The sequence below is a fragment of the Ursus americanus genome, chromosome 36 (genome assembly GCF_024610735.1).
Source record: "Ursus americanus isolate L20-20 chromosome 36, mUrsAme1.1.p, whole genome shotgun sequence".
In the NCBI taxonomy this organism is placed as follows: domain Eukaryota; kingdom Metazoa; phylum Chordata; class Mammalia; order Carnivora; family Ursidae; genus Ursus; species Ursus americanus.
The window spans coordinates 22484771-22506503 of record NC_142162.1 but is presented as its reverse complement, the minus strand read 5'-3'; the positions used below and the strand labels follow the sequence as shown (position 1 = coordinate 22506503).

Sequence of the window (21733 nt, the reverse complement as noted above, 5' to 3'; positions counted from 1 at the left end):
ACACAGTAAATTTCCACTTAGGAATCCACCATAAGAATATAGTTGCAATTCACAAATAAAAATTACATACATTAATATTCCTAGTAGTGGTTAATACAGGAAAAAATGTCTAAAATAAGAAATTATGCATTATATGATAAAATATAATGCGGCCATAACAAGGACACTGAAAGGAAGTACTGCTACATTCAGCAACAATGCATAAACCTTGAAAGCATTATGCTAAGCTGCCAGACATAAAAGCCACATACTGTATGATTCCACTTATATGAACTGTCAGAATAGGTAAATCCAAAAAGACAGAAGCAGAGCATAGTAGTAGCTGTCAGGGAAGAGAGACAGGGAATATTGGGAATGACTGCTAATGGGTACATGTTTCTTTTTAGGGTGATGGAAATGTTCTGGAACTAGACATTAGTAATGGTTACAAAAATATAGTGAATATAATAAAAACCACTGAACTATATACTTTAAGATGGTGATTTTTATCACAAAAAATTAATTAGAAATTAATTTTAAAAAGAATATTAAAATAAAACTTTCAGAGTATGGGACAATGATCACAATACAATCAGTGAAAAAAGCAAACTATAAAATTATACACAGTCTTAGCTCAATACTAGCAAAATAATGAAGAAATCAGATTAACCATACTAACAAACATAACCTGTCCGGAGGGCAACTCTAGAGAATGCACCAAAACATTAAAAAAATTTATACATATTGTTTTGTCAAGAAACTCCATTTTAGGAATATATTATGGACATGAATAGAAATTCAGCTGCTGAGCATTTCATTAAAGGGTCAGATAAAATCAAAGAAAACCTTAATATCAATAGAATATACTTATATGATAAAATATTCTGCAAAGAGTTTAAACGCTGTAGAACAGTATTTTATGAGTCATTCAACAATCTCAGACACATGAAATGGGGGGAAATGATAATGATATATTAAATTTAACAAGAAAACTCAGGGTACAATTGCATGTATTCATATAATTAATTGAAAAGGATCAACTGAAAGGACAAAACTGACCTAAAAACAGCCTAAGAAAAAGAATTTTTAGAAATCATCCAGACTAAGGAATAAAGAACAAAAAGACAACCTCTTTGACCTAAAACATGATTAAAAAAAAAAAGAAAAGACAAGACCAAGTTGAGAAGATAAATAACAAGGTATTTCCTAAAGGCATATTTCTCAAAGTCCCCCAGTTAAAGGCTAGGAAAGAGTTAACATGTCCATGGTGTTTTAAATGGTGTTGGAAAGAACTGCTGCTCCAAATGTTTAACGAAAACAACATATTAAAACTCATTTTGGATTTCTGTGTAAATTTAAGGTCAATAGCAAAAACACCCTAAGTTAGTATGTTAAGACACTTTCAATGCACTACATTTCACAATTTTCCTTATATTCTCAAATTCCTTTTTCCCGTTAAAATTCTATCAGGTTAAGGGGCACCTGGGTGGCTCAGTCAGTTAAGCGTCCACCTTTGGCTCAGATCATGATCTTGGGGGTCCTGGGATCAAGCCCCGCATCGGGCTCCTGGCTCAGCAGGGAGTCTGCTTCTCCCTCTTCCTCTGCTCTTCCACCCCACCCACATTCATGTGCACACACTCTCTCTCGCTCGCTCTCAAATAATCTTTAAAAAAAAATTCTATCAGATTAAACATAAACCAACGCTATTAAGTTTCCAGAAGTCAATAAAAATTGATATCTTCCATACATCTGAACTTTATTCCATTTCTTGAGGTCCCCAATCATGTCATCTACTTCTTGGTAACTCACAGCTCTTAGAGTATGTAGGTTTCTCACATACAACAGTCACTCCAGTGACATGGACACACACACACACCTCTGGAGTTATCCTGGTACACACGGAGAATATAAACAGGCTTACCCCATCTGAGAAGCTGATTAGGTACTGTGGATACAGAGATATTCTAAAACTGTTCTATACCCGATCATACAGAGTACTGAAATGTTCATCCAGAACCAGGTACATCATAAAGCTTGACATATATGAGGTGCTGAATAAACGTTTACTGAAAGAGAATACATCATTGACAGGCTACAGCCCTGCCTTATAGCTATTCTATTACTATGCTACAAATTTTTCTCAGAGGAGGGTTCAGACAGTGGCATAAGAGGATCCCAAAAACTCCTCCCCTGGTCAAAACATATACACAGCTGCATGGAATAATTCCCTCCGAAAAAGCCCTGAAAACTGAAAGAATACAGCCTCCGCAGGGAGGAACTAAGAGGCAGCGTCAAGAGGAGCAGGAGTGGCAGAGACCTCCTCTCACCAAAGGGAAAAACCCACACCAGGCACAGCGATCCACAGCTGGGAAAGAATCTCAAAAACATGGAATTTCTCCCTGAGGAGTGAAGGGTTAGAGCTCAACACCAGGCACTCCAACCCTTAGATTCTGCACAAAAGAGATAAGCCCCCAACAAGTCAGACTTTGAAAACAAAGATTACATCCAGGAAAACCACAGAGCTACAGGGAACAGAAAACTTGTTCTTAAAGGGTTCACTGACCCCAAGACCCAGTGATAAAATACAGGTTGGAGAAGTACCCACACCACAGGTAAAGGCATCCACTCATTAGTCCTGGGGTACCTGCGAGAGAGGCAGGCAACTGCTGAGATACACTCTAGGGACAGAAACACTATCAGGTGACATTTTTGAGATCACATCCTACTTTGCTAGTGCTGATGCTTGCAGGTGCCATCTTGGAACTCTCAATCTAATCTGCTAATGCTGCTGGTGCTCCACTGAGAGCCTCACTCCCTGGCAGAGTCCCATAACAGGGAGGCATACACAGCTCACACAGAGAATGCCCCTTGAGCACAGGGCCCTGGTGATCAGGAGGGATTGCACTTCTGGACCCCCCAGGACATCTCCCACACAAAGCTACTCCTTTAAGACTGGGAGAGGTAGTTGATTTGCCTAATACATAGAAACAGAGAGTCAGACAAAATAAGGCAACAGAGAAATATATTCCAAATGAAAGAACAGAACAAAACCCAAAAAAGATCTTAATGAAATGGAAGTTATCTATCTGAAACAGTTCAAAGTAACGTGCATAAAGATATTCATCGAACTCAGGAAAAGCACGGGTGAAGTGAGAATTTCAACCATATAAGACAGTACCAATCACAGCTGAAACACACAATAAATGAAATAAAAAAGGCGGGAATCAAAAGCATATTAGATTATAATAAAGAAGAACCGAGAGTGACCTGGAAGACAAGGTAGTGGAAATCACCTGATCAGAACAACAAAAAGAAAAAAGAATTTTTAAAACTGAGGATAGTTTAAGGGACCTCCAAGACATCAAATGTACTAATATTCGCATAATAGGGGCCCCAGAGGAGAAAAGAGGAAAAAAGAGGCAAAAAACTTATTTGAAAAAATAATGGCTGCAAACTTCCCAAACGGGGGAACAAAATGGACATCCAGGTCCAGGAAGCAAGAAGAGTCCCAAACAAAGAGATCCATACCACAACACATTGATAAGTAAAATATTAAAAGTTAAAAATAAAGAGAATCTTAAAGACAAGAGAAAAAACAACTAGTTATATACAAGGAAACTCCCATAAATCTGTTAGCTGATTTTTTCAGCAAAAATCTTGCAGGCCAGAAGGGAGTGACATGATCTATTCAATGTACCGAAGGGAAAACTTACAATCAAGAATATCTGGCAGGGTTATCATTCAGAATTGACAGGGAGGTAAGAATTTCCCAGACAAGCAAAAGCTAATGGAGTTCATCAACACTAAACATTTCTTATAAGAAATGTTAAAAGGATTCTTTAAGCAGAAATGAAAAGCCATGGCTAGAAATAATATATGAAAGAAAAAAAAATTGCACTGTTAAAGGCAATTATATAATAAAGGCAGTGGATCAACCACTTATAAAGCTAGTATGAAGGCTAAAAGACAAAAGTAGTAAAATCAACTATAACTACAGTAATTAATTAAGGGATACATAAAATAAAATGACATAATGTAAGATGCCAAAAACATACAATATTGGTGGGGGTGGGAAGTAAAAATGTAGTGCTTTTAGTATGCATTCATCAACTCATTCTAAGCGACCATCAACTTAAAAGAGACCATTATATACACAGGTTGTAATATATAAAACTCATAGTAACCACAACCAAAAACCTATGATACACAAAAAATAAAGCAAAGAGAAGCCAAACATAACACTATAGAAAGGCATCGAACTACAAGGAAAGAGAGCAAGGCAAGAAGACAAGACAGGGAAGAACTACAAAAATAACCCAAAAACAATTAACAAAATGGCAATTAAGTACACACATATCAATAATACTTTAAATGTTAATGAAATAAATTCTCCAGTCAAAACACACAGGATGGCTCAACAGATAAAAGAACAAGACCCATTATATGCTACCTACAAGAGACTCACTTCAGATCTAAAGATACTCACAGACTGAAGATAATGGAATAAAAAAGATATTACACTCAAATGTAAATGAAAAGAAAGCTGGATACCCATGCTTATATCAGACAAAACAGACTTTAAAAGACCAGGGGCGCCTGGGTGGCTCAGCCAGTTAAAGCATCTGCCTTCAGCTAAAGTCGTGATCCTGGGGTCCTGGGATTGAGCCCCCCATCGGGCTCCCTGCTTGGCAGGGAGCCTGCTTCTCCCTCAGCCACGCTCTTTCTCTCTAATATATAAATAATCTTAAAAACAAAAACAAAGACCATAACAAAAGGTAAACAGGGGTATTACATCATGAAAGGGGGGGGGCAATCCAACAAGAGGATTTAACATTTCTAAATATTTACGTACCCAACATAGGACCACTTAGATATATAAAGCAAATATTAACAGACATAAAAGGAGAAATCGAGAGCAATACAATAATAGTGGGGGACTTCAACACCCCACTTACAACTACAAATAGATCATCCAAACAGAAAAATCAACAAGGAAACATTGGCCTTAAACACATTAGACCAAATGGACTTAAAAAATATACGTAGAACATTCCATACAAAAGCAGCAGAACACACATTCTATTCAAAGGTATGTGGAACATTCCCCAGGACAGAACAGAGGTTAGGCCATAAAACAAGTATCAATAAATTTAAGAAGACTGAAATCATACCATGCATCTCTTCCAGCAACAGCGCCAAACTAGAAATCAAATACAAGAAGAAAACTGAAAAAAACAAACGTGTGGAAACCAAGCAACATGTATTAAACAACCATGAGTCAATGAAGAAATCAAAGATAAAATTAAAAAATACTAAGACAATGAAAATGGAAACACAACATTCCAAAATCTATGGGATACAAAAAAGGAGTTATAAGAGGGAAGTCCATAGCAATGCAGGCTTACCTCAAAAAACAAGAGAAACCTCAAATATTCTACACCTAAAGGAACTAGAAAAAGAACAACAAAGCCCAAAGTTAACGGAAGGAAATAAAGATCAGAACAGAAATAAATGCACTAGAGACTAAAAAAAAAAAAAAGAGCAATGAAACAATGAACTGATTCTCTGAAGATAAACAAAATTGATAAACCTTTAGCCAGACTCATCTGGAAAAAAACAAAGAGCCCAAATAGAATTAGAAATAAAAGAGAAGTTATAATCAATAGTACCAAAATATGAAGTATCATAAAAGACTATTACTGAACAATTACATGCCAATAAATTGGACAACTTAGATGAAACTAATTCCTAGAAACATACAACCTTCCAAGACGGAACCATGAAGAAACAGAAAATATGAATACACTTATTAGCAGTGAAACTGAATCAGTCATCAAAACACTCCCAACAAAAAAAAGTCCAGGACCAGACAGTTTCACAGCCAAGTTCTACCAAACACTTAAAGAAGAATTAATAGCTATCCTTCTCAAATTATTCCATAAAACTGAAGAGGATGAAATGCTTCCATACTCATTTTTAAAGGCCACCCCTACCCTGAAACCAGACAAGGACACCAACAAAAATAAATTACAGGCCAATATCCCTGATAAACATAGACACAAAACTCCTCAACAAATGATTAGCAAAAGGAATTCAACAATACATTAAAATTACATAATTTATTTATTCTACAGATGCAGGATATTTAACATCTGCAAATCAAACGTGATATATCACATTAATGAAGGATAAAAATCATATGATCGATGATCTCAATAGATGCAGAAAAAACATATAACAAAATTCAACCTCCATTAATGATAAAAACTCTGAATAAAGTGGGTAACGTACCTGAACATAATAAAAGCCACATATGACAAACCCATTGTAAACATCACACTCAACAGTGAAAAGCTGGAAGGATGCCTATTCTTGCCACTGTTATTCAACACAGTACTGGAAGCCCTGGCCACAGGTATTAGGCAAGGGGAATAAAAAAGAAGGCTTCCAAACTGAAAAGAAGCAGAACTGTCATTATGTGTAGATGACATATTATATACAGAAAACCTAAGGACTCCAACAAAAAAACTATTAAAACCAATAAATGAATTCAGTAAAGTTGCAGGATACAAAATTAATATACGGAAATCTGTTGTTCCTATATACTAATAACAAACTATTTGAAAGAGTTATTAAGAAAATAATTCCATTTACAACTGCATAAAAACAAAACAAAACCTAGGAATAAATTTACCAAGGAGGGGAAAAGACCTATACAATGAAAATTACAAGACACTGATGAAAAACACTGAAGATAACACAAATAAATAGAAAGATGTACCATGCTCAAGGATTAGAAGAATTAATATTGTTAAAATATCCATACTACCCAAAGCAATCTACAGATTCAAAGCAAGCTCTATAAAAACACCAATGGCATTTTTCACAGAACCAAAATACTATGACTAAAATACTAAAATTCATATGTAAGAATAAAAGATACTGAATAGCAAAAGCAATTATGAGAAAGAACAAAGCTGGACATATCACACTCCCTGATTAGAAACTATACACAAGCTACAGACATCAAAACAGTACAGTACTAGCACAAACACCAGACACATAGATCACCTTATCACAACAGAGAGCCCAGAAATGAACCCATGCTCATATGGTCAATTAACATACAATAAAGGAGGCAAGACTATACAAGGGGGGAAAGGATGGTCCCTTCAATAAATGATGCTAGGAAAACTGGACAGCTACATGCACAAGAATGAACCTGGACTACCTTCTGAAATCATACACAAAAATAAACTCAAAATGGATTAAAGACTTAAAATAAGAACTGAAACTATAAAATTCCTAGAAGAAAACAGTAAGCTATTGGGCATCAGTTTTAGCAGTATTTTTTTTTTGGATCTGTCTCCTCAGGCAAGGACAGCAAAAGCAAAAAAATAAACGAATGAGATGACATCAACCAAGAAAGCTTTTGCACAGAAAGGAAAACCAACAAAACAGTAACCTAATCAATGTGAGAAGGTATTTGCAAATGATGTTACTGATAAAAGTTTAACATCCAAAAGATGTTAGATATAAAGATATAAAGAACTCATACAACTCCTATCAAAAAAATTAGATTAAAAAATGGGCAGAGGACCTACATAGACATTTTTCCAAAGACATACAGCCAATAGACACATAAAAAGATGCTCAACATTACTCATCATCAGGAAAATACAAATCAAAACCACGAGATACCACCTCACACCTCTCAGAATGGCTATTATCAAAAACACAAGAAATAACAAGTATTGGCAAGGATATGGAGAAAAGGGAACCCTCGTGTGCTGTTGGTGGAAACATAAATGGTGCAGGCACTGTGGAAAACAGTACGGAGGGTCCTTAAAAAATTGAAAATAGGACTACCATACAATCCAGCAATACCATTCTTGGGTATTTACCCAAAGAAAACAAAAACACTAATTTGAAAAGATATATGCATCCCTATGTTCACTGTAGCATTACTTACAATAGCCAAGATATGGAAGCAACCTAATATCTCAGTGGACACGGACAGATGAATGGATACAAAAGATGTGGGGAGGTTGTCCGTGTATATACACACACATATACACAAATAATGGAACATTATTCAGCCATAAAAAAAATGAAGTCTTGCCGTTTGTAACAACCTAGATGGATCTAGAGGGTATAACGCTAAGTGAAATAAGCCACACAAAGAGAAATACCCGATGATTTCACTTAGATGTGAAATCAAAAAAGCAAACACAGAGCTTTTCAGTGTCTTGCTCTTAAATATGAACAACCACGAACCATCTTGCATTTGAAGAAAATCACCATAAGAAAGAAACTAAGAAAAACCAATAAAAAATAACCCTGGAGGAAACAGAGATAACTGAAGACAAAAAAAAATTTTTTTTTAATTTTTCACCTTTACTTAAGAAGATAATACATCCATAAAACAAGAAAAAAATATGAAAAAAGGAAAACTCAAAAACCAAAAAGACTCCCTGGAAAATAACTATGGCAGAAACAAAAATTCAATACCAAGAACAAAACAAAATTGAGGACATTTCTAAGAAAGTTTATCAAAAAAGGAAAAGAGATGGAAAATGAGAGAAAAAATAAAGCAACTTAAGTGGATCTACCCAGGATGTCCAAAATCTAACAAGAATTTCAGAAAGAGAAAACAAAAGGGAAGAAATTAATGAAGAAAAATATAAAGGCTAAGAGTCTGCTGATTCAAAGGTCCACTTAGTGTTCAGCACAGTAAATGGAAAAGACCCATATGAAATTTCAGAACTTATAATGAAATTTCAGAACTCCAAGGCTAGAGAAAAGAGCCCAAAAGCTTCCAAAGAAAAACAAAACGTCACCCAAAAGACATTGAATGACATCAGGTTTCTCACCAGCAACACCAAACATTAGCAAACAATGAAGCAATCAGTACTCTTAGGGGAAAATATTTTCAACCTAGATTTTTATATTTATTCACACTATCAATCAAATGTGGCAGAATAAACATATTTTCAGAACGGAAGGATTCAGAAAAATCACCTCCTATGCACCCTTTGTCAGGAAGGGTTTTTATTTTTTTAATTAATTATTTATTTTAAAGATTTTATTTATTTACTTGACAGAGAGAGACAGCCAGCGAGAGGGGGAACACAAGCAGGGGAGTGGGAGAGGAAGAAGCAGGTTCCTAGTGGAGGAGCCTGATGTGGGGCTCGATCCCATAACGCCAGGATCACGCCCTGAGCTGTAGGCAGACGCTTAACGACTGCGCCACCCAGGCGCCCCAGGAAGGGTTTTTATTTATGGATTTATTATAGCAAAATGAGAGAAGCAGCAATGAAAAAGGGGCCACAGGATCCAGGAAATAGTGGAGTAGCCAAGGATAGCCATGCAAAAAGCCCATGATGGCAACAGGAGAATACTACCTTTTGGGAGGGAAAGTATACAAAAAATGGAAAACTCATTAGAATACTTGATTTTAAAAAGTATATTCAGAAAGAAAAAAGCAGCAGCAGCATATAATAGAGAAATACAATGCAAGAAAAAACAAAATCCAATAGAAGGAAGATGACACCCAAAGATGTCCATATCCTATTCCCTGGAACCTGTGACTATGTTACCCTGCAGATGTAGATGTGATTAACTCAAGGATCTTTTTAGATGGAAAGATTATCCTGTATTATCCAAGTGGGCCCAGTATAATCATAGGAATACTTATTAGACAAAAGGCGATGTGACAATAGAAACAGGGCGAGAGAGAATGGAAGATCTTACACTACTGGCTTTGAAGATAAGAGGATGAAGTCAAGAGTCAAGGTACACAGGTGGCATATGGAAGCTAGGAAATACAAATGAAACAGATTCTCCCCTGAGGCATCTGGGAGGAATGCTAACTTAACCTTAAGTTAACCTTGCTAATACCTTCATTTTAGGACTTCTGATCTCCAGAACTGTAAGAGAATAAATGTTTATTATTTAAGCCACTAAGTGTATGCTAATTTGTTACAGCACCCATAGAAAACCAATACGAGACACCACATGGAGACAGAGACCACATAAAAACCAAGAGGACAACCAAAGCACCCCAGCAATCAGCAGAACCCAGACCTATGAGACAACTATCCTGAATATTCCAGCCTAGTCCAAGCATGAATGAAGCTGCACAAGTGACCCCAGCTAATACAACGTGGGAAAGAAGAACTGCCAGGCCAATACAAAAAATGTAATAATAATAGTGATGATGATGATGATGATGTGATGATACCTGAGAGTAAGAGGCACCAAACGTACCCTCTGACCTGAAACTAGCAAAGTAGACAACCCATATGAACCAATGATTTTCAGACACTGGACATCAAGGAGCCCAAAACAGTAATCCCTGAAACAGGGAAAGCAAATGTGGTGAACCCTGTAATTGTCCCAGCTTATTGTCTGGAGAGTTTCTAGACTCTGATGCAGAGTGGAGCAGGGTACCCAGATGAAGCGTGGGTACAGATTAAAGGCATAAAATGGGAGGGATGGGAGACAGCTCTCTAGGACTATGTGAAGAGATTCATCATTTCGGAATGCCCCCTGCCCTCCAACCTCTTCAACTAGAACACAGCCCAGAGCCTTAGGACTCTTTTAAGAAGACTTGTACTGGTATCAGTACTGCCTGTACTTACTCCAGTATTCTGCTTTCCTGACCAGTTGCTCATTATATCTATCTCACTGTCTCATATGATGTCCTTTTCTTTATGCATATCATTGCATAAATCACAACATCTAGGAGTTTAAAATAAATGTGAAAGTTCTGGAGAGAAATTAAGATATCTGCAGACAGGAATTCAGAAAAGACTAGGATCATTATATAAGACCAGTAGTTGGCCTGGGCATGTGCTTCAGACGGGAATGGTAAGTGCAAATGTGGCAGTTACACAACAGACAAGACAGCGACAGCCTGAAGAGCTGTCAGAGAGTACCACCTACAGGACACAAATGGGAAAACAGTCTTACCTTTGCTCTATCAGACCAACCAAAGGACTGCACGGTCACATCTAACCGTTTCATTAGCATCCGCCGGCGGCACTCATATTCACAAGAAAGAGCATCATTGATTCTTTCCAGTTGTTCCTAAAGAATTCAGAAATAAAAATCATACACTTTACACTCTTTCTGGCAGAGTCCAGAAAAGAAATTTGAAAACTGTAGTCAATACTTCTTACTGATTCAAAATATATTGTACTTGGTGGCCACTTTCTGATCCCATGAGACTTTATGGTAAAATTTTTTACATAATAAAGAGTATCTGATAGAACATTTATGATATTCAGAAGACAGTAAATATATGAATTAAACTCTACATTGGGACAGTTTACCTCATCTTCAATCAAGCATGTTTAAGTAAAACATCTACTTGCTCAGTGGTCTGGACCAATAAGGAAAGAAAATACCCCAAATTTCTACCTTATTGACTTTGAGCTACTCTACTTTTCAAATCACAACTATGCTAACATATTGGGCGCTATACATACTCTTGGCCAGGTATTGTTAAAACTAATGAATTATCTGATTGAAGAAATGTTAGGACCTATTTCTCTAGGGTATCAATCCATTTTAATTCTCCAAAATAATAAACACACGCTACCCCCTGTAAAATTAGGTGTCCACTAATAAAATTAAGCCATATTCACTAATCTAATAAAGGGAGGGAATTTACCGCCTGTTCCAGATTTAAGTCAATTTTCAGCAGTGGTTTTCCCACATGATTTTTCTGGACTTTTGAGAGAATATCTTTCACCTAAAAGTAAATATAGAAGATTGTTTTAAATTAGGGATATACATTTTCACAATCTTATTCTTTCTTAAAATGTTTTGAATGCTAAAAAATAAATGAAATGTTAAAGTGAAATAATTGAAATTCACCTTCACAAACCAAGAAAGAATATCACCACAATGCAGAGTATCTTTTTTAAAGAAGCATTAGTTATATTAATTCAATATTCCAGAATTCCTTCTTTTCCAGAATAAGAAACAATATACACAGACAACTACAGAAGTAGCTACTAAAAGGTTTTACAATGAGACTCTGTATGGTCTTATGTGAAATAATTTTGGGAATTTCTCCTTGAAATGGCACACTATTATGCACACTCTTATACAGAGTACAATTCTAAGCATTCTGGTTTCACGGTTCAGAAGAAAACCTAGGTGAGCAAGCCCACTAAATTCTAGTCACCACATACACATTTAGTTACTTTTGCAAAGCGACACTTTTATTTTAGTGAACAAAATATCAGACATTTGTTTTTGCTTTAGCAATACCAGCCATTCCAATAACAGTAATTTATCCTGAAGAAAATGGCTGAAAATGATAGCCTAAGTTGGGCTCACCCTCCGATCTGAAGTAACTTCCATTATCTAAAGAAACAATTTCAAAACCAAATGGCCTATTTACAGTGTCTTAGTTATAAGGTAACTAGAGAAAATAATCGAGATTTTGAGGAATATGAAGCTTATTTTACGTTAGGGGCACTTTTTAAGAAAAATAATTAAAAACGGCGAACAGAAAATTAGCTTAGAAACATGGTGGTGATGGCGAGTGACTGTAAATGGGTACAAGGTTTTTTTTGAGGGTGATGAAATGTTCTAAAATTCTATTTGGATAATGGTTGTACCTCTAAATACACTAAATATAATTTAAAGATACTAAAATTTATCAACTTTAAATGGGTGAATTTGATATGTAGAATGTATCTTCAGAAAGCTATTTTTTTTAAATTAGCTTAGAAAGAACCTGTGCAAATGAGTGGCCCCAAAGCTTAAGCTTTACTAGCTTCACAGCAAATATGCCTGTACAATACAATTCTTACATATTATAAAGAATTACTTTAAGAGAGTCAACTTCTGTAGATTTCCCAAATATTTAAGTGCCTCCAACTTTGATCATTTCATATATTACTAAAAGCATGATTTGTAATTCCTCACTCAAGTAGGATTCTGAATGCATACTTATAGTTTCTTACACATAATCACATTCAGCTCCACTCCCAGGATTTCAACACTGGACAACAGTGTTTTAGTAAGTTTAAGAATGAAATCCAAATAGACAGAGAGGGAGTTAAGAGCACAGACTCTGGAGGTTGCCTGTACTCCAACCTCAGGTCTACCACTACTACTCAGAAACATGCTTGTTCCATTTATTAAATCTTTCCTCATATGGCTATTGCAGAGAATAGTAGTAATACCTCACTATACGTGATGTGAGAACTAAATGAGTTATTATATATAAACATTTAGAACAGTAAATCCTGTATGTTTGTCATTAATATTACTATAATTACATTAGATTCACATTTGAACAGCTTCAAGTTAGAAAATAATAATTTTCTTCCCCACTGGTGACAAAGTGTATTCTGGACACATCACCCGTACAATAAGGAAATTTTTGCTTTTGACAGGAACTGAATGGAGAAAAAAATCTTTTTAAGTAAGTATTTGGCCACAATGGCCAAGTAACAACTACCTTATAATTAACCTGCCAACATCTGAACACAGGCATTACTGCCCTACTTCAAGTAAAGAAACAAGAGGTTTGCAGATATTTGTAATACTAAATGAGAGCCATAAAAGGGAAAAGCCTCTTTGGGATCAACACGTAGAAGCACTGGAAGATTAGAAAGAGCCTACAAATCTGTCAATGTGAAATTCTCCAAGACATTTTAGCCAATTCCAGATCATTCTTAATCCAGATGAAAAGAGAAAATAAGCATTGAAGAGTAACTTGTTAATTACAGAACAATGTTTTTGAGCAATTCAGTGTTATTCTTTGGACTGCAGGTTTCACAAAAAGAAAAAAAATGTCTTTAAAATTGTATTTTCATCTTAATGATACCAAAATTCTCTATGTTCAATGAAGACAAATCTTTTTTCAGTTCATAAACTACCAAAGCAAAAGTATTTTATTCAAGGATTTAGCATAACACAACATGTCTAAAAACGGAGTTTTAATACCTATTCTTGACAGTGCGAATGTTCTTTTCCTTTAAAATAAATCCTGTATTAGTCCCCCCGAGGACTCGTAGGAACTAGGCCGGAACCTGGTGTGCAAGAGCAGCATTCTAATATATGGCTCAATGGGGAAGAACGGTAGTTTAATGACTGAAGAGAAAATTTCAAAAAGTTTAAGGTATACAGTCTGTGGTTGTTTTTAATACATCAGGGTACTCATCCATTCATTCTCTATACAACAAACATACTGAACACCTATCCACCAGAAACTGTGCTTGCTCACTGCCAAAGACAACCACATTACAATTCTATTAACAATTTTTTTTAAATGTAGTTTGCCTTTCACTTTGGAGGATTACTCTACTTCTTTCATTATATTACAATACAACTTTATTTAGGACAGGGATCCTTTAACTTGCCAAGTGATTTCTAGCACGGAAAATTCTCGAAAGGCCTAAGGGCCCTCACTCACTAATTCCTGAATATTAGCTATAGGCAAATTAAGTCACATGCAATATTAATTCAAAATCCAAAATTTAGTTTATAGAAGATAAACTTCTCCTGAAATGGAATATAGCTTTAAAGGAAATATTTTCATTTTTAATATAACATTTACATGTTAGCATTTAATTCCATTTTTGGGAAATGAAAAATAAAACAAATACAATACCTTTGATTCCACTTGGTTTAGCATAAGCGGAATGTCAGAAGTTGCTGACTTGGGTACACCAAGAGTATCACAGATAGCTTGAACTTCCTGATAAATTTCACTGTTTTTATCTAATTGAGAATCTTTACGTTTCTTGTTCTGCAGTATCTGTAAAGCTTGAAGCTCTGTACTTAAAAATACTATAATAAAAAAAGGGAAAACATAATGTTAAAATATACAAGAACTACTTAAAAATCCCAGTTCTAGGTATACATCCCAAGGAACTGAAATCAGGAGCTCAAAGAGATTTACACTGCCAAGTCCTCTGCAGTACTGTTCACAATAGTCAAGAGAGGGAAACAAGTGCCCTTCAATAGATGAATAAAGAAAATGTGGTATACATATTATATGATTCTATATGGCATGCCCAGAATAGGCAAATCCATAGAAACAGAAAGTAAATTAGTTGTTTCCTAGAACATGGTAGTGGGTGGTAGGATTAGGGGCATGGGATAGGTTGGGGAGGCATGGGGTGTGACTTAATGGATATAGGATTTCCTTTTGAGATGTTGGACATGTTGGAAACTTAGATTGTGGTGATTCTTGCACAATTTTGTGGATACACTAAAAACCATTGAATTGTAGTTTAAATAGCTGAATTTTATGATATGTGAGCTATATTTCAACAAAGATATTTTTTAAAAGAAAAAAAAGAAAATGTAGTATATATATACACAATGGAATATTATTCAGCCTTAAAAAAAGGAAATCCAGCCACTTGTAACCACATGGATGAACCTGGAGGACACTATGCAGAGTGAAATAAGCCAAACACGGACAAATACTATGTGATACCACTTTTATGACGAACCTAACACAGTCCAACTCATAAAGCAGAGAGTAGAATGGAGGTTGCCAGGGGCTGGGGGAGGGGGAAAATGGGAAGTTATCAAACATAAATTTTTACAAAACTGGTAAGCTGTTTTAATAAGGTTTTAAAATCAGAAGGACCTTGGCATAGTACTCATAAGCAAAGTTTGATACATTTTGGTCAGTGATCGCAGGGTCTTGAGATCAAGCCCCAAATCAGGCTCCCCACTCAGCGGGGAGTCTGCTTCTCCCCCTCTTCCTCTCTCTCTGCCCCTCTTCCCGCATTTGCTTTCTCTCTCTGAAAATAAATAAATAAAATCTTTAAAAAATATTTGCTAAGGAGATCATTATGTGAAGTGTTCTTATCACGAAAACAAATAATAAAGAGGGCAGGAGGAAACTTTAGAGATCATGCCTACTGCTGAATTTAAAATCCAGTAGGAGAGACCCACCAGTAAATCAGTAATTGAAGAATGCAGAATGTATAAAATTGAAAATATTCTCTCTCATATGCACGGAGTGTTCAACTCAGGGGAGAATGTATAGCTTTAACGGATCTATAAGCTGATAGAGCAATCTGAATAACCACTGGCCTTCGGGACAGACCACCCCAGGCTGTTCACAAGTGCCTTTACCATCATTTCATTTAATCCTTTCAACAGCCATATATAAGAAAATTACTCAGAACTCTCACATGGTTACAGTTTTGTTTTAAATTAATTTTCACTATAGTAGTTAAAATACTAGATTTTGTTTTTGTTTGAAGTTATGCACACACACTACAAACACACTCCACAACATAATAGTTTCAACTTCAGCTGAGAAGTACTATCTGAGAAAACTGTTTAAAAGTACAGACAAGGTAATACCTTGTATTATTGCACTTCACTTTACTACACTTCACAGACAATTGCATTTTTTACAAACTGGAAGGTCTATGGCAAGCCTGTGGCAAGCAAGTCTATCAGTGCCATTTTCCCAACATTTGCTCACTTCCTATCTCTGTGTCACATTTTAGTGATTCTTGAAGGGGATTAAAAGTGCTATTCTAGTGAACACACAAATCAGAAAGTGAAACAGCCTTACTGCTGATATGGAGAAAGTCTGAGCAGTCTGAATAGAACAAAGCAGCCACAACATTCCTTAAACCAATCTAATCCAGAGCAAGGCCCTAACTCTCTTCAATTCTATGAAGGCTGACAAAGGTGAGGAAACTGCAGAAGAAAAGTCTGAAGCCAGCAGAGGTTGGTTCGTGAGATTTAGGGAAAGAAGCTGTCTCCACAGCATCAAAGTACAAGGTGAAGCAACAAGTGTGATACAGAAGTTGCAGCAAGTTATCCGGAAGAGCCACAGCTAAGATAATTAATGAAGGTGGCAATGCTAAACAGCAGACTTTCAATGCAGATGAAACAGCCTACTATTGGAAGAAGATGCCATCTAGGACTTCTCACAGTTAGAGACAAACCAATGCCTAGCTTCAAAGCTTCAAGGGGCAGGCTGACCCTCTTGTAAGGTGTTAATGCAGTTGGGGACTAAGTTGAAGCCAATGCTCACTGACCACTGTAAAAATCCTGCGGCACTTAAGACCTTTGCTACACCACGCCAACTCTGCATGTGCTCTATAAATGGAACAACGAAGCGTGGGTGACAGCACTTCTTTTTTTTTTTTTTTTTTTTTTTAAAGATTTTATTTATTTATTCGACAGAGATAGAGACAGCCAGCGAGAGAGGGATCACAAGCAGGGGGAGTGGGAGAGGAAGAAACAGGCTCATAGCGGAGGAGCCTGATGTGGGGCTCGATCCCAGAACGCCGGGATCACGCCCTGAGCTGAAGGCAGACGCTTAACCGCTGTGCCACCCAGGTGCCCCGGGTGACAGCACTTCTGTTCACGGCACGGTTTGAAACCCACTGCTGAAACCCACTACTCAGAAAAAAAGATTCCTTGCAAAATAGGACTGCTCATTGACAATGCACCCAAGGGCTCTTGCAGAAATGTACAATGAGATTAATGTTGTTTTCGTGCCTGCTAACACAATATCCATTCTGTAGCCCATGGATCAAGGACTAATTTCGACTTTCAAGTCTTATTATTTAAGAAATATAATCCCTAAGGCTATCACTGCCATAGATGACTCTTCTGGTGGATCTGGGCAAAGTCAATTGAAAACCTTCTTGAGAGAATTCACCATTCTAGATGCCATTAAGAACATCCTTGATTCATGAGTAGATATCAAATTACCAACAGGAATTTGGAAGAAGCTGACTCCGATCCTCATGGATGCTTTTCAGGGGTCCAAGACTTCAGTGGAGCAAGTAACTGCAGATGTGGTGGGAGTAGTAAGAGAACGAGAACTGAAGATGTGACTGAACTGCTTCAATCTCAGGACAAAACTGAACAGATGAGGAGTTGGTTCTTAGGGATAAGAAAATGGTTTCCTGAGATGGAACCCACTCATGGCGAAATACTGTGAAGACTGTTGAAATGACAACAAAGGATTTATAATATTCCATAAACTTAGTTGATAAAGCAGCAGGAGGGTTTGAGGATAAACTCCAGTTTTGAAAGAAGTTCTACTGTGGGTAAAATGCCATCAAATAGCAGCGAGTGCTACAGAGAAATCGTTTAGAGTCGATTGATGTGGCAAATTCACTGTTGCCTTATTTTAAAAAACCGCCACGGCCACCCAACCCTCAGCAACCACCACCCGGATCAGTCAGCGGCCATTAGCACAGAGGCAGGGCCCTGTAGCAGCAAAGATTACAACTTACTGAAAGCTCAATGATAGCTAGTATTTTTTAACAATAAGGCATTTTTTAATTAAGCTATGTACTTTTTTTTTTACGTAATACTATTACTGCACACTTAGTAAACCACAGTATATTGTAAATATAACTTCTACGTGCACTGGAAAACCAAACATTCATTTGACTTGCTTCACTGTGATATTCACTTTATTGCAGTGGTCTGGAGATCAACCCGGAGTATCTCCGACATATGCCTATACCGGTGCCAGGGTCCCACCGTCACAGATTCTGAACCAGCAGATCTGAAGCTGGAGTTAAGCACCTGCAAGGTATTAGACCCAAGGTGATTCTCATAGGCAGGCAGGATTGAGAGCCAGTGACTTAAAGACTTTTCCACAAAGTCTACACGTGACAGTCAAAAGAGCTCACAAAAAGTTAAGATCAGTATGTATCAAACTGTGCTTATGAAGATCATGACAAGGTCCTTCTGATTTTAAAAATTAATTTAAACAGATCACCAGTTCTTCAAAAATTTGTATTGTGGACAGAACCTAAGCTGGTCTGCCTTTGTTTTGGGAAACGTGTTCTATGTAATACTACAAACAAGGGTTCAGTCTAATACTTAAAATGCTAATGCATGCCGATGGCCAACAATACAGTGAAAAGTCTTCTTCCCACCAAAGATCTTCAGATTCCCCCTGCCCAGAGGCAATCAATATTAACTTCTTGGGTATCTTTTTAGGCATATGTGTATGTATACTGAGAATACATATCTACCACTCACACACTTTTCTTTCATACAAACAAGAGCATACTGCACGTATTCTGTGTTATTTTTTAATTTACCAATACATCAGAAATCATTCCGTATCAGCACATTTGATCTATTTTCATCCTAATGGCTGTATAATGGTATCACTGCAAGGATAGACCATTTCTATTTAACTACTATGAATAATGCCATAATAAACATCCTTTTTACATATCTCTGTACGCTTAGGGAAATAGGTATATATTCCTAGTCATGGAATTTCCAAGTCAAAAGATAGAAGAATTTTAACTGTGATACTGAGAATTTGCCCTTCTAATAGGCTGTACCAGTTATTTATTCTCCCACATTTTCATGCCTATAGTATATGAGAATGCTTACTTCCCCTAAATACAATGACCTCTTTTTTTTTTGCTTTTACTCACCTGTTAAGTGAAAAATGGTATCCTGTCATTTTATTTTTATAACTCTTTAACTCTAAGAAATACTGTGCATCTTTTCATGTTTAGAAGTCATTTTTTAAAAACTTTTTTCTGTAGAGTGCCAGTTCATTTCTTTTGTAATTTACACATTTTTCCAGTGAGTTAACTTTTTCTTCTTGATTTATAAAAGCTCCTCGCATAGTAAGGACTTTGGCCCTTTTTACTTTATACATGTTTCAAACACATCCAAGAAAAATATGAAGAGGCTTATTATATCAGTATGTTTTAAAGACAGTCAAACTCAAGATAAAGATGGAAGAGATGGTGGTAAGGCTGTGAACTGGTATAATATCTCTGAAGCAAAATATGGCAATATACACCGAATATTTACCTTTAAATATTTATAACTTTGTCTAAGTAAAAGTAACCAAAATTACGAACAAATTAAAAAAAGAATCTAAATACCCATTATATAAAAATGTTACGTACATAGCATAGAATGTTATGTAGCCAATTTAAACTATTTTTTAAAAAAAAATTTTAAGTGATGGGAAAATGCTCACATTAAATGAAAAGAAAAAAGAGAAGGAATTGTATCTACGACAGACTCCAATCTATTTAAATGTATGTGTATATAGGAAAAAGATGGAAAAGAAAATACACCAAGACATTATTAATGACTCTCTCTGGGGAGTGTGATTATCAATGATTTTTTTCTTTACAATTCTATTTTGTAACATTTCTATGATGAGTATATAATTTTTTAACATATAAAATTTACCATTCTATTTGTAAGCGTACAGTGGCATTAAGTACATTCATACTGTTGTGCAACCATCACCACCAACTCCAAGAACATTTTTATCTTCCCCAACAGATACTGTACCCATTTAACACTAATTCCCTGTTTTGCCTCACCTTCCAGGCATGCATTTTCATAATCAGAAAAAGCTATACCAATTTCTCTTACATCTCCTCTTTACTTTTACTTGTATCATAAGCCTGCATTGCTATTATTGCTCCGATTCTTAGCAGATAATGCAAACAGCAAAACACAATGGAGTTAACCATTCGCACTGACTGACAGAGCATGCAAGTTCCTCTAGGCCATTGCTTCTTAGCTTCCTTTCTGTCCCAACATATCTAAGGGTTACTGTGACCTACCATTATTAACAATGGTTCATTAAATCAGTGACTCATACTAAATGGGAGATGAGGAAACAGTGTAAGAAACGGGTGAGGGGAGCACATAATTTTTATCCCCCAAACACATACAAGGTAATTCGAATGTCAACATTACTATCAGTACCACTCAACATTTATGATTTCTGCACCAATGAAACAAACATTACTAACACTACAGCCTAGGAGGAATATATCACATGGATCTCTTTATAAACAGTACAACCTAAAATAATAGAAATCTTCAATAATAAGGATGCTAGAAAAATTCTTTCAAATGGCCATTGTCTGTAGAACTTTCAAAACAGCATGAAATTTAACTGAATTTTAAAAAATTTTAAAGGACCCCAATACAAATACACTTATTATTTATGGTAACTGTTTGGACGTAGGGTAATCAATACTCCAAACTCACCCTTGACAAAAACAGCCCACACTCACTAGAATTCAAATGTCACAGAACATAATTTTTTAAAAAATTGATATAATGCTAGCACCTACAGTAGTTTCTAGTACAATAATCGGTGATCAGTAAATATTTTTGAACCTACTGTCATTCAATGCCTATCACTAAAAACAAGATGTAATAATCAACTTAGCTGCCTAGTTTCAGAGAGTTTTAAGAATAAATAGGACTCTAAATGACCAACTTTAGTCATTTAGTCATAAATGCTGCGAAATTAATTACATGAAGGAAAAGTAACTAAGATAAGATATAAATCACAAACACAGGGCACTCTATATTGGCAAAATAAATCATAAGTATTAGAAATCTTAGCACCTTAGAATTTATACTACATTTATATAGGTATCTCTAAGTCAGCTTCGGATCTTAAGTCAAAGGTTAAAACCTTTTCAACATACAAAATTTCTAAAGCTTCACTAATGAAATTTCATAAATCTTGAAAATAACAAAAACCACAAACATATGAGTTTAAATGTTCAAAGAAAGATAACTTACATAGAAGCTTCAAACAGTCATCCTTCTTTTTTAAACGGTCTTTAATATCTCCCGACACGAGTACAGAATATGGACATGCCATTTCTTTTAAAAACCCACTTATCTCAAGCTGGAAGCTTTCTAGATCATCTCTCCCTTTAAAGAAGAAAAATCATAAAACACTTACTGAATATTTACCATATAATCT

At 35.9% G+C, this 21733-nt stretch overlaps 1 protein-coding gene across 1 annotated transcript in view; it reads right to left on the bottom strand.

Annotated features, from left to right (window-relative positions):
• TSLIG3B (tRNA splicing ligase complex subunit 3B) overlaps positions 1-21733 on the bottom strand; it is a 34581-nt gene that overhangs the window by 4622 nt on the left and 8226 nt on the right. The window contains exons 3-6 of the mRNA XM_045816079.2: positions 21547-21681; positions 14618-14796; positions 11657-11737; positions 10954-11070 (exon numbers count right to left, since the gene is read on the bottom strand). Of these exons, the coding sequence (XP_045672035.1) occupies positions 10954-11070; positions 11657-11737; positions 14618-14796; positions 21547-21681 (512 nt within the window). The remainder of the gene's footprint in view (positions 1-10953; positions 11071-11656; positions 11738-14617; positions 14797-21546; positions 21682-21733) is intronic.